Source organism: Hylobates moloch, unplaced genomic scaffold (assembly GCF_009828535.3).
Source record: "Hylobates moloch isolate HMO894 unplaced genomic scaffold, HMol_V3 SCAFFOLD_6, whole genome shotgun sequence".
NCBI classification, from domain to species: domain Eukaryota; kingdom Metazoa; phylum Chordata; class Mammalia; order Primates; family Hylobatidae; genus Hylobates; species Hylobates moloch.
The window spans coordinates 60,733,924-60,747,592 of record NW_026652281.1 but is presented as its reverse complement, the minus strand read 5'-3'; the positions used below and the strand labels follow the sequence as shown (position 1 = coordinate 60,747,592).

Genomic DNA, 13,669 nt, shown 5'->3' with positions numbered 1-13,669 from the left:
GAATGTCCTCAGGTGACATAAGGGCCACTGAGAGGAAGTGACCACAGGGACAGTTTTGACTAGTTTCTAATGTAGTTTCAGGAGATGGTGAATGCTGTCACTGCACTGGCTAACCATTGGCAGGGATTTTGTAGAAGGGATTTTAAAGCATTGAGTTTGGTGACTGAGTTCTCTAAGATTCTAGAATCCTCAAGTCCTGTTCCTCCCTGCCCCTCCCCCACCAGCTTTCAAAACTAATAATATGACTTGGACTTGCCTTAGATATTAAATAAAAAATAAAAGCCTTTTTTTTTTTTTTAAAAAAAAAAAAAAAAAGAGAGATAAACTGCTTCTGGCAGCATGTGATAGTGTGATAGTTCTGGCCTAAAAAATAGGAGCATGCCAAACACAAACGAGTTTCTGTTCGCTTTAGGGTATAAAAATTCTCTTAGTTATTACCAGAAATACTCAGCCAATGACTGAATAATAGAAACTTATGTTTTGAGTGGAATTGTAATATTTTATGCATCCTTTGGTTTGATATGGTTTTTTTAAAATCCAGGTTCCCATCCTGAAATTGCTGACCGAGCTTTCATTTATTTTCATACCATTTTTCCTCTGTCTAGCATGTATTGAAAAAGCTTCTGGCTATAACAGAACTGCTTCAACAAAAACAAAACCAGTATACAAAAACCAATGATGTCAGGTAGCAGCCTTCGCCCCAGTGTTCTGCATGGATTCAGCATGCCCAACATGGTAATTCACTTCAGTTTAATGTCTCCTTTGCTCTTGCCAAAAAATAGCACACTTTTCCACATTCCAGTGATGTGTGAGCTATGCAAACAAAATCCAAGATTCTGCTGGTGAATAACTATGCCAGCAACCTTGTAAGCTGTCTGTGCAGGATATTTGCACTATTTCCACATGGAATCAATTCTTTAACAACCTCTGAGCCTTGGTGTACAGATCACCTTTCACAAAATGAAATGCTATGACTATATCTTGATATCTTGAACTTTCAAAATATATTTTCAGTACACCCAGTTGCCAAAGTATTGCTGTCTCTTAGAGAAAGAACTATGTAATCAACTGACAAGAAACACATTCTCTTATTGACAATTGTGTATAACTGGATTGCAGACTGTTCTTACTGTAACTACTTCCTGATTAGGAATATGACCATTTGACTGTTCAATGATTATTTGTATTTACAGTTTCCAGAGTTTATCATTATAATAGGAACAATCTTTGCTGTATACTTTAAAAAAATACTCTGCTATTTCTCTTGCTGGAACTGTTGAAAGAAAATATATAGAATGATCTATTGCTCATCAGCTTTATTTTTTAAACATACTACTTATTTTGTTGAAATTGTCAAAGACTGTATTTAGAGCTCATAATGCTTTGTTAAATGTTTACAACAGTAAATAGTTTGAATTCAGTAAATATTATTGGTTGTTGTATTGATCAATGCATGTTACCCATTCAACCATTTTATAGACTACCAATTTCTTTTATGTTAACTAGAATGCTTTCGTTAAAAGTTATTTGTTCATTATTTGTGCTACCCCTTTGATTATGCAGACAACCTCATCAGCTGCCTAACTTATCCATCTTTGAACTTCTGACTACTTGTTGTATCTGCTGGATATTTAGTTCAACTGTATAGTTTTATTTACTTCTGTATGTGTATTTTTGTGAAGTATTCACAAAGGTTAAGTTAAAATAAAACCAAGGGATATCTTGCATAATTGATTACTTCTGTCTAATAATCAGTCTAAATAGAGCTAAGCATTTAATTTGTTTATTTTCTTCCTCCTTCGGAGGCAGTTTAAACCTTAGCACCAGAGCAAGGCCCAGGGAGAAGCTGAAGCTTTAGATTAGTATTTTTGCTAATGGCCTCTTTTGAAAAGGATTCTATATATGCAACAATCCCTTCCCTCCCATAATTGTGCAGGGCAGATAGATGATAGGAGATATGGAATATATGTGGCAGAATGATATTGGTAATCAAAGTGAGTAAGACAGGAACCCAAGGAGGTGTTCTCACAGTAAGGAAAGGCCTAGATTCCAAGAGCAACACTTTTTGCTATTCCTCTAATGTATAAAATACAGGAAAAAAAAATGCTAAGGGCTTAAAAGATGTCTGCTTAATAGTTCCAAGCTACAAAAGGCAATTATTTCTATGGGGGCTGCTAATCTATGTGGCTTCAATCACAGTTTAACACTGATACCAAAAATCTCAACATGTCCCATGCTCCTTTTCCTTGAAACCAACTCAATTCATTCCATTCTCTCCCTTCTTGGCTCTTTTATCAAATTACTCTCCTTTCCATCCCTTCTGTTTTTAGCTGGATTTGGACCAACATAGTATCCCAGGTGGTCTCCTTCCTGGGATAGAAAACAGGGAGGATATGGACTAGTCAAGATATTTTTGTTGTGCACTTTGGCTCCCGCTAATCATGCCTCAATCTTTAGCCATACTAACCTGTCATTCCTCCGTCTGAAATCCTTCTCCCTTTTATTTAAAATCACAAACCTGACTTACCCTGCTTCTTATATTTTAACATCATTTGTCTCTCAAGTTGAAATGGAAACTTGTTACTTACCTTTGTAGGCCCTGTAGTAACTAGCTTGTCAGTGTTGAAATAAAATCTCTCACACTTTAACTTTTTTAATGGGGCTGGGTGGGAAAATTTTCAGTGATAAGTGTGGACCTTGCTCTGATGCCAAAGTTTGGCGATCTGAAAGGGAAAATGAGACAAATTGTGAACATCTTGTAATTCTGTCTAGAGCCTAGCGGCAATGTACTTAACTAGGACCATGATGGAGGAGTTATAACTTTTGGCTTCTTCCACTCTGCTTTTGTAAAAATCTCACATCACGAAGTTTATTCCTTTCACTCTAGAATGAGAAAAACAACAACAACAACAAAAAAAAAACACAGAACTCAAGCCTACAGTGTAAAGAATTGTTAGAGAGGTGAATATGCATATAGTAAGTATTGCCTTAAAATAGATGTAACTATAATGGTACTTACCTTTCTGCAAAGTACAGCCTGGGATGTATTGAGACTGAGGAGGTGTGTGTATTTGTGCAATTTAATTAGATTCAGGACACTTGAATTACTCGGAATTCCTTCAAGCCAGTTTTCCTGAAGAAAATCTGGCTTGATAAACAGATGTCCACAGATTGGTTCCAATTATAATAGTTAACACTTACTGAATACTAGTGTATGCAGGTACTATTCTAATTAATCCTATGAAGAGTAGGCATTTTTATCTTCCCCATTTTCAGTATGGGAAACTGGCACTTACTTAGAGGTTTAATAACTTACCAAGGTCACATAGTGAAGTACAGGTAGCCATGATTCATATCTAAGTAATTTGCTGTAATAGTCTGTGCTTTTATATTTTTATATTGACTCATTTCAATTTGAATTACATTTCTCGAACATATTTAATCTGCAAAATTCCTAGTAACTGTTATAATCTACTTACACGGATTCACTTATAGGTGATCTAATAGGTTAATTATAAGGCTGTGGTGACGTGTGCCTGTAGTCCCAATTACTCAGGAAACTGAGGCAGAGGATCACTAGAGCCTAGGAGTTTGAGACAGCCTGGGCAACAGAGCAAGACCCTACATCAAAACAAAATTAAAAAACCACAGCTGAATATACAATTTGCTGCTACCTACTTATCTATACTAGCGTAAGAGTTTGATGTAGACAGCTATTCAAAATCATATATTTGGTTTTTTTAAAAAACCCATTTGGAAATGTTTTCGGGTAAGTAAAGAAAAATAATATTCATTACCCAGATGACTGGATTTCAGTACCATGTAACAGTTGAAATACCTTCTGCAGTTTAATAGTAATGGACAAATAGCTAAATATATTAGGATGGCATTCAAAAAGCCATTTATAAAGGTTTCTAGAGGGCAAAACACATTCCTTAACACTTTTAAAGCTGGCTACTAAGTTTTGGTTTTTGTGGTGCCTTTTTTTAAAACAGCATAGGTTTGCCTATCATATTTTGCTTAAAAAATTAGGCAAATGAGTTGCAGCTTTAATTTGATATTAGTCATGATGGAATAAGAATATTCAAAACAGGTGCTATTCTAGCTCTTTTGAAGATGGTTTATTTTACATAAAGTTACTGTGAAAGGGAAAGAAAACAATAGAAAAGTTTTAATATATTTTATGTTTTCACATTATACTTTTTAAATAAAGTTAAACGTTTGATATGCTTCCTACTTCTCTTGATTAGTTAGCATTGAGAAATCAACTTCAAATGGTTAGAGAGATTCTACCAGGTCGTCGTCAGTCCATTCTTCCTAAGAAGGAAAAAAAGTGTGGTAAGGATAAACTGAAGCATAACCAGTATTGTTTACCTCTTACCTCCCCTTAAGGAAAATGTTCTCCTTTTAACCATGTGGATTACAAAAGATAAACCAGGAAATTTTATAATAGTTCACTGTTAGTAATGTTGGCATGGTCTCACCAGACCCCTCCAATGAGGAATAAAGGTTACAGCTGTGACCTTTTTCCTCTGATTATTCACTTATCTGACTTGACAGATACAAAAATTTTTTTTAAAAGGGAGTAAGGGAAAAATCCTTGGAGAATAAGAAATAAAGCAAAAATGTAGTATGTATGTGTATTGCTTCTGCTTTCTATGAACACAGGAAGGATTCTTCATCAAGTAAAGACAGAAGAGAGAAAAATCCCTTTAATAATGGACAACAGTACTGTACGTAAGGAAGTATGCAAAAAATGAAAAAACGCACAACTCTATAATGCTTGTACTCTTGGAGAATAAACCTTAACAGTATAGTCACACCAGCATGTGTAACAAAAATGACTTAGAGTTCATTTTTGGAGTAAAACATACCTCCTCATGTTTGGATTTCTTTGAGACGTAATCATCATCTTCATAGCCTTTCCTCTTCTTCCTATAATTAAGCAACTATCAATAAGCAATCCAATACCAGCCACAGAAACTATAAAATGTAAAATAAACTAGCAAGGCTATAGGCAATATCATGTATCTACTGAAAAACAAGGCCTGGATAAATGGAAAAAGATAAAGAGCTATGGGTAGGGAAAATGATACTTTTAAAATCAATCTTTAAATTAAATGCAATTCTAATTAAAACCCCAATAAAATTTTTCATGGAATTTGTCAAGTCTAACACTGAACCTAGGAAAGAGTGTGAAAAAATAGGAGAGAATATAAAAAAGAACAGTGCTGGAGGACCTTGTCCCAGTTATCTTCAAAGCACACTACAAAAGCTACGGTAACTAAAAGTGAGATATTAAACAGATCAATGATCAGACTAGATAAGCAAAGTAATGACTATGCAGAAGTACGAATTTAATGTATGATAAGAAGTGTTTCAAGTAACTAGGAAAACATGAAATAAAAAATGAGCTGGGACCTGCTGGGCACAGGAGCTCACAATTGTAATCTCAGCTCTTTAAGAGGCTGAGGCGTCAGATCGCCTGAGCCCAAGAGTTTGAGACCAGCCTGAGCAATGTGGCGAAACCCCATCTCTACAAAAAAATTAAAAAATTAACCAACGTGGTTGAGCATCTGTAGTCCCAGCTGCTCGAAAGGCTCAGGTGGGAAGATTACTTGAGCCCAGAAGGCGGAGGGTGCAGTGAGCCAAGATCGAGCCACTGCACTCCACCTGGATGACAGAGAGAGACTTTTTCTCAAAGTGGGGTATGGGAGCAGCTGGGGCAAAAATTAGTATTTGGAAAAAAGTTGTGAAAAACAATGGAATATATCATATATAAATAAGTACAATCAGCCTTCTGTATCCTGTGGGTTCCACATCTGGACTAAACCAATTGCAGATTGAAAATAAGGAAAAAAATTCTATCTGTACTGAACATGTACAGAATTTTTTTCTTGTCATTATTATTCCCTCAAGAATACAGTATAACTATTTACATAACGTTTACATTGTATTTAGGTATTATAAGTAATCTAGAGATGATTTAAAGTATATGGGAGGATGTGTATAGGTTATATGCAAATACACCATTTTGTATTAGGGCATCTGTGGATTTTGGTTATCAACAGAAAGTCCTGAAACCAATCCCCCATGGATACTGAAGGATGACCGTATATAGAGTCTATAAAGCACTACAAACCACAAAAATGTGGCCAGGCACGGTGGCTCATGCCTGTAATCCCAGCACTTTGGGAGGCTGAGGCGGGCGGATCATGTCAGGAGCTTGAGACCATCCTTGGCTAACACGGTAAAATCCCGTCTCTACTAAAAATACAAAAAAAAATTAGCCGGGAGTGTTGGCATGTGCCTGTCGTCCCAGCTACTTGGAAGGCTGAGGCAGGAGAATTGCTTGAACCCGGGAGGCAGAGGTTGCAGTGAGATCACGCCACTGCACTCAAGCCTGGGTGACACAGTAAGACTCCAACTCAAAAAAAAAAAAAAAAAAAAAAAAAAAACCAGAAAATTGGGCAAAGGGGATAAATAAGCAATACAGAAGAAATATAAGCGACCGTTAAATATGGAAAGTTCAATGTCCCATAATCAAGAAAATGCAAATTAAAATACCAATGTGATACTTTTTCACCCAGACTAGCAAAAGCTAAGCATTGATAATTACCTGTTGTACAATATGTATGAAAAATGCAAAGAAAAAAACGTGACTTATTTCATAAATATACACATATGGATATACATGCAGAGAAAAGGCTGGCAAAGGTAAACAACTGCTAAGTAACTTCTGAGGTCATGACAGATTTGGGTTTTGATCAAAGGGAACTTTGGTTTCACTTGTTGACTGACAATGATGAAACAGTTTTTGTGTCATGAAAAATAAAGGTAAAATAATTTTGAAGATCAAGGAAAACAAGTATTTAGTCCTAAAGTAGCACTACTCATGGTAGCGAGTACCAGAGCTGGTCCATGAACAGTTTCCAGTTTGCAGTGAGTTAAGTATAGGAATTGTGTTTGGAAATTGTTTTTTTTTTTTTTTTTTTTTGAGACAGAGTCTTGCTCTGTTGCCCAGGCTGGAGTGCAATGGCGTGATCTCGGCTCACTGCGACCCCTCTGGGGTTCAAGCAGTTCTCCCTGCCTCAGTCTTCCAAGTAGCTGGGATTGCAGGCACCTACCACCACGTCCGGCTAATTGTTGTATTTTTAGTAGAGATGGGGTTTCGCCATGCTGGCCAAGCTGGTCTCAAACTCCCAACCTCAGGTGATCCGCCCACCTCAGCTTCCCAAAATGTTGAGATTACAGGCATGAGCCACTGTGCCCGGCTCTAGAAATTTTTAATAGCAATTTGATATAATAATTTTATGACTGCTGAATCTAATAAAACTTGAGCTTATGTTTTTGTCTTCACTTTTCTAGTAATTCATTTTTTATTGAATTTTACCACAGTATACATCAAGTGATTTTTTTAAAAAAGTCCTTCACAGTTTGAGAAGCACCCCTCAAGTACTCACAGATATTCAGAATTTGGCCCAGTACAAGGCAGATGGCAATCTGGAATAAAATGTAAGCTATGGCAGTTAAGAATTTTGGATTTTGGTCCATTCAGTTACTTAGCTAGAAAGGGTAGGATTAGTAGTTCAGTGGTCTAATCCAGGGGTGGATCAACTTTTTCTTTAAAGAGACAGTAAATATTTTAGGCCTTGCAGGCCCTATAACCAGTTTCTGTTTCAACTACCTAACTTTTCTGCTGTATCATGAAAATAGCCATAGGTGATATATAAACGAATAGGTGTGCTACATTCCAAGAAACTGTGTTCTAAAAACAGCTAGTGGGCTGGATATGCCTGGTAGGTCACAGTTTGCCAACCCCTGGTCTAATCCCATTTCAAAATCAATGCAAAAAGAACATAACCAGTGCTGCAATACTTTCATTCATTAAAGCCAACATTACTTCTCTGTAACCACTCTGAAAAATTCCTGTTACCACTGAAACCCGGGAGTGAATGAAATCCACCAATTTCAAGTTCTATGCTAAACCATGCTTTGTCGTTATAGCTATAACTATAATAAAACCACCTCATATTCTGCACGCTTCCTAAGTCCATAGATATTCCCCGACTACAACAGTATAGGTAAGGAATTTGAGTCATGTGTATTTGACATAAGGGCCTTGGAATGCTGTTCTGGCTTTTCATAGGTATCCAGCAGCACATATTCACCAACTGCAGAAATAATACCTCAAATACATCTTAAATATAAGATGCCACAGATAACTCCCATTAAATTTTAACAAATAAGGTATAACTTTAACAAAATGCATCCCACAGGAAACAGAAAATGGCAGTTTCATTAATCCTAGTACCTGTCCAAATTCCCAACTGCTTAAACACCTAAAAAAGTTTCAGTGGATCTTTCAATTTGCAAAGCATAAATTGCCAATTTTATGATGATTTTCACATTCAGCTTACAAATCAAGAGACATTAAAGGTGTTCTTATGGCTAGCCACAAGAAGAAATTAAACGGCCTATTTTCCTATTGGCTTTATCATCACTATAAAGTTTGTCACTGAAAGAAGTATGCCGGGAGGCCGAGGTGGGCAGATCACGAGGTCAGGAGATCGAGACCATCCTGGCTAACACAATGAAACCCCGTCTCTACTAAAAATACAAAAAATTAGCCGGGCGTGGTGGCGGGCGCCTGTAGTCCCAGCTACTCGGGAGGCTGAGGCAGGAGAATGACCTGAACCCGGGAGTCAGAGCTTGCAGTGAGCTGAGATTGCGCCACTGCACTCCAGCCTGGGCAACACAGCGAGACTCCATCTCAAAAAAAAAAGTAGTATGCCAACTTCCTCTACTCTAGCTAACAGAAGAGTCTGGAACAGCATATTTGTTCCTCAGACCAGATATCACAACTTCAAAGAGATGAAAGATTAAAAGGACAGGAAAAGGTAAAAGGATTCCTTAGGAAGACCCTGACCCCTGAAATCCCATGAGAAGTAACAGAACAGGACAAGGCCTGCAAGCCAAAGAACACATGAGTCACAGCAGGATCAGAACTGCACAGTGAATGCCGAACTATTACCTTAATCTCATTAGAAATGTCCATTCAATAAAGAAAATCTGATTTAATGGATCAGTCAGCTTTCCTCAAATGAGCAAACACCAATAAAATGATTTACGAACCACTTGGACTGGATAACAATTATGTCTATTGATTAACACTGTCACATTAACTTACGTGATTACGTTAAGTGCAAGCTCAGCAGAATGGCATCGCTCCAACTTCTGTTTCAGAACAGCAACTTCTTCAGATCTGGGTGGTTCATACTTTTTTACTAAGTTTCTCATGCCTATGTGGATACCAAAAAGAATTTAAACTGAATAAGCAAACCTCCTTCTCATAGAAAGGGAGCTGGTTACTTTTCCATTTTGTCACAGGAAACAACACTCTTCAAATGACATGGTTATTCTCAGGATTTGCATTATTCTGCATTTCATTCTACATTAAAATCCAATAAGCACTGTATGTTTAGTTCAAGTAATTATGGCTCTCTGCTGTTTCGCCCATATCATATACAGCATAAAGCACACTGTATAATCTAGTATTAATTTTTGGCAAATCCTACTGGGGTCACTTCTTGTTCAGTTTTAAGACTTAAAAAAAAAAATCCCTAAATGATTTAGTGAACATGTTTTGTTCTCTGTCACCAACCATCTTCGTAGTATTCTATCCCATAGTGGGCCAAGAGTATACTTCCTGTTTTCAAAGGAAACTGTTATTACACAACATGCAATAAAGGGAGGATGCTTAGTAAAAATTTGTTAATAATCCTTTGCTTTAACAAAACGCAGACCCTATACAAAAATGTCCACTTTAGGTTAAAAGCAAACACTGTATCAGTAACTTTATAATTGCAAAAGCATCCTCTAGCTGATCTTCTTATTCAACTATAATAAACCAAAGGATACACATTTCAAGATTAGGGGAATGATGAGAGATCCAATGGGCTTATTATTACTATTAGCCAGCCATGTGATCCAAATGACTACACTACTGACCTATTTCATAATGCAAACAAAGCCGTATTTTTAACTGAATTAACACTTCTAACTCAAAACCCTTAGGACAGTATCTATGTTCCAAAAATTACAAATATCTTAGTAGCATTAAAACTTGAGTGTTTTATGAAGAGCTGTTTTTATTTCATTTTAAAATAAGTGGAGCAAAATAAAGGTATTGAGAAGAAATCAGTAATAAAACTAAGCTATGAAATGAGTACAGTGGAATAAGACCTTTTACCTACTAAATTCTATGATCCTAATAATAGCTACAGTCAAATCACAATTAGCTTTTAAAGTGAACCCCCTAGTGGTGTAACTAAAGACCTACAGTTTATAATTCATAAATCACAGCCGCCATTCTTAAAGAAGGAAGCCCTCAGGATCACTTCGAGCAGAGAATCAAGAAATGATACATAGATGCCCTGAAGCATCTTAAATTTTAAAACACAAAATATATAAAATGTATACCCATTTACTGCCATCAAAGATCAAGATTTCAATCTTATATTCTACTGGTTTAATATTTAATTATAATACACACTTAATTAACAAGAACAATTTACACAAGAAGGTTTGGAAACAAACATGATTGACTTTTAACCCCAAAGAGTAGCTTAGCAGGCATGACCAAGTGTGCCACGGGCAAGAATGGAGAATGCTGGCTAATCCAGCCAATAAGTTAAGTAGAGATTTACTCAACTCTTAGGACAGGGTTTCTCAACACCAGCACTAATGACTTTTTGGGCTGGATAAGTCTTGGTCACACAGGGCTATATTAGTTTCCCGACATTGCTATTAAAATTATCACAAAAGTGGTGGCTTAGAACAACGGAAATGTATTTTCTCATAGTTCTGGAGCCCAGAAGTCTGAAATGTTTCACTGCGCCAAAATTAAAGTGCTAGAAGGGCCATAATCTCTCTGGAGGCTCCAGGGATGAATCCACTCCTTGCCTGTTCCAGCTTCCAGTGGCTGCCAGCTTCCTTTGGCTTGTAGCCACATCACTCCAATTTTCACGGCAAGCATCTTTAAATCTTTCTCTGCTGTCTTAACAGTGCCTTCTCTGAGTTTGTCAAATCTCCGTCTACCTTTCTCTTAAAAAAATAATTTATCTACAAAATAGAAGTTCCAAATTTAAACATTATCCTTAAGTTATTTCCCATTACAACTTTTTCAGTGCCTAGTATGTTTCTTTATTCTTTAAAAGGATCCTGTTGTCAATCTCTAAATCCTTTCTAAATCTGACTCTATTTTCACTCTTTGCATAAGTTCTATGTATATGAACACTACTTCCCTCTATGTACTTTCTATTTGTTCTAGACTAATGTGTCTTTCATGCTTCCATAATATAGTAATTCAATGAAAAGAAATCTAAACAAAAATCTATGTTATATTTCTAGTTAAACACCAAGATATTTATTTAGAAAGGAGCTTTGTATTAGAAGAACATTTTGTAAAGTGTTCTCTTTTACTTACTTTTCATTATATCTAGTAACTGTGACAGGCAAGTTCTGTTCTCTCTCAGCATCAGACTCTCTGATAAATAACTAGCAAAGAAAAGAAAAAAAATCTGTTGAGAACATACAGCACATTGAGAAAACATGACATCATAAATTATTTTCCTCCATCCTCATCAAAGGCAATTAAAATACTTTTAAATTTATGAATGTATAATCTGTAACTCCTATGTTTTAAGGATTTATTACCACTTACATTAAAAGATGTTTATTGTTCCTTTAAGTTTAGTGACATTCAGGTACAACCTTTCGGAGGGAAAATAGTATGAAAGCAACAGTAATAGCCAGTACTTATAACATTTATATCTTTTAATATAGAAGCCCAATGAGTCTAACCTTATTTTACAGATGAGGAATCTGAGTTACAGGGATGAACAAGTCATGATCTTGTAACTTGCCCAAAGTAATAAACTAGGAAGCAGCAAAACTGGAATCTGGCACTAGTAAGGATTCTCTATTCCCTTAATATGAAAGCCATTTTATCTATAGTTGCACTTTTGTGGAGTAACAGACATTCAAACCAACAAGACTATCACCTAATGCTTTATAAATCTATTACATCTTATTTGCATCAAGTCCAAATCAAAGGTGTTAAACTTCTTTATCAATGTGATATAAACCCAAATTACCTGTTTTTCTCAGAGCCACTGACAGTATGAAAATACAATTTCTACATTAAAATTTTAGTTACTCTGAAGTTTTACATACCTGAACTTGACCTATAATTGATAAAAGCCCAAATGAACAGATTCTCAAAGTGTTAAATAGTTTTTCAAACACAAATGCAAAAAAATTATTTTTCTCTTGGGGGTAATAGTTAGAAAAATAGAAAGCAATGCTTTAAGAACTCTTGTTGCTGTCTTTATCCAGATTTATTTAAATTTTATTATAAAGTTTTGATAACTGTTTGATATTACATCATCATCATCATCTACTGTGGGAATAAATTTTGGATCTGAAAATCAGGAAATCTCCTGACAACTAATCCATTTTCAGTTACTAGTAATTCAAAATAACTAGTTTTTTCCTTTCCCTTTCCTACCTAAAATTTCTCCCATTTTTGTCATCTTCCTTTATTTTTACTCTTCATTTCCTTTTGATTTCTTAAGCATAAGGGTCATAGGTTTGGTGCTAAGAGTTGGCTGACTAGACTCATTATCTCTGTGAAGTTAGCAACTCTTAACCTCATTTTTGAATTTGAATTTTAATATTGTGGTGTTTTAATAAAATCCACAGGCAAATAAGAATACCTAAAGTAGCAGATGAAAAATAAAGCTCTAAATCTACAAGAAAGAGAAGAAAACCCAGAAATAACGGTAATAATCCTATGATTAATAATCTGAGGCATTATCCAGAGTATGACAACAGCACAGGGGCTTTCCCTTTTGAAATCAGCAATAAATGTAAACCTCATTTCCACATATCCCAAAAATTTGCCTGTAAATCAGCTGTAAGTTAAAAATGTTTGGAAAGCATTTCCCTAAAGGAAAAAAAAAAAAAAAAAAAAGGCCCAATGTCTAGTCTCTGGGAATGTTACAAAAGCCTATTAAATTTGCAAGGAGCCAAAGGTATCGCAATTTCAATTTTGCCTTCCTGGAATTATAATGAACTAAACTTCTAAGATGAAATAAACTCATTTGGACCTTAGGATGCTTCATCCCACTCTATGTAATTAAAATCTCATCACTGAAGAATTTATAGATGCACTATATACAATGCTTCAAGATTAATCAAACTTTTGGTTATTTGAATTGTGGACAAGAGGACTTTTGTTCCCTTACAGAATGAAGTCCGCAGGCCAGGTATGGTGGTGTGCACCTGTCACCCCAGCACTTTGGGAGGCCTAGGCAGGAGATTAGTTGAGTCTAGGAGTGACTGAGATGAGCCTAGGCAACATAGGGAAACCCCAACGCTACGAAAAAACAAAAAGATTAGCCAAGGTGTGGTGGTGTGTGCCTGTGGTCCCAGCTACTCAGCAAGCTGAAGTAGGAGGATCGCTTGAGGCTGGGAGGTTGAGGCTGCAATGAGCTATGACTGTGCCACTGCATTCCAGCCTGGGTGAGAGTGAGATGCTGTCTCAAAAAAAATAACCAACCAACCCCGCAAAATTAATGGAAGTCCACATCTTAACTCCATATAC

General features: G+C 36.1%; 2 protein-coding genes across 9 annotated transcripts in view; one reads left to right on the top strand and one right to left on the bottom strand.

Moving 5' to 3' along the window:
* RASA1 (RAS p21 protein activator 1) overlaps nucleotides 1–1,730 on the top strand; it is a 121,678-nt gene extending 119,948 nt beyond the window's left edge. For all 3 annotated transcript variants that reach the window (XM_058440734.1, XM_032156898.2, XM_058440735.1), the window contains exon 25: nucleotides 606–1,730. In XM_058440734.1, coding sequence (XP_058296717.1) covers nucleotides 606–689 — 84 coding nt within the window. In that variant the 3' untranslated portion in view covers nucleotides 690–1,730. The remainder of the gene's footprint in view (nucleotides 1–605) is intronic.
* CCNH (cyclin H) overlaps nucleotides 1–13,669 on the bottom strand; it is a 100,948-nt gene that overhangs the window by 78,263 nt on the left and 9,016 nt on the right. For 2 of the 6 annotated variants that reach the window (XM_032156900.2, XM_058440737.1), the window contains exons 6-8: nucleotides 11,489–11,559; nucleotides 9,191–9,302; nucleotides 4,381–4,935 (exon numbers count right to left, since the gene is read on the bottom strand). In XM_032156900.2, the coding sequence (XP_032012791.1) occupies nucleotides 4,818–4,935; nucleotides 9,191–9,302; nucleotides 11,489–11,559 (301 nt within the window). In that variant the 3' untranslated portion in view covers nucleotides 4,381–4,817. Of the gene's footprint in view, nucleotides 1–301; nucleotides 2,724–4,097; nucleotides 4,318–4,380; nucleotides 4,936–9,190; nucleotides 9,303–11,488; nucleotides 11,560–13,669 lie in introns of those variants that run through there. The other 4 variants (XM_058440736.1, XR_004248723.2, XM_032156901.2 and 1 more) reach the window with 4 other exon arrangements.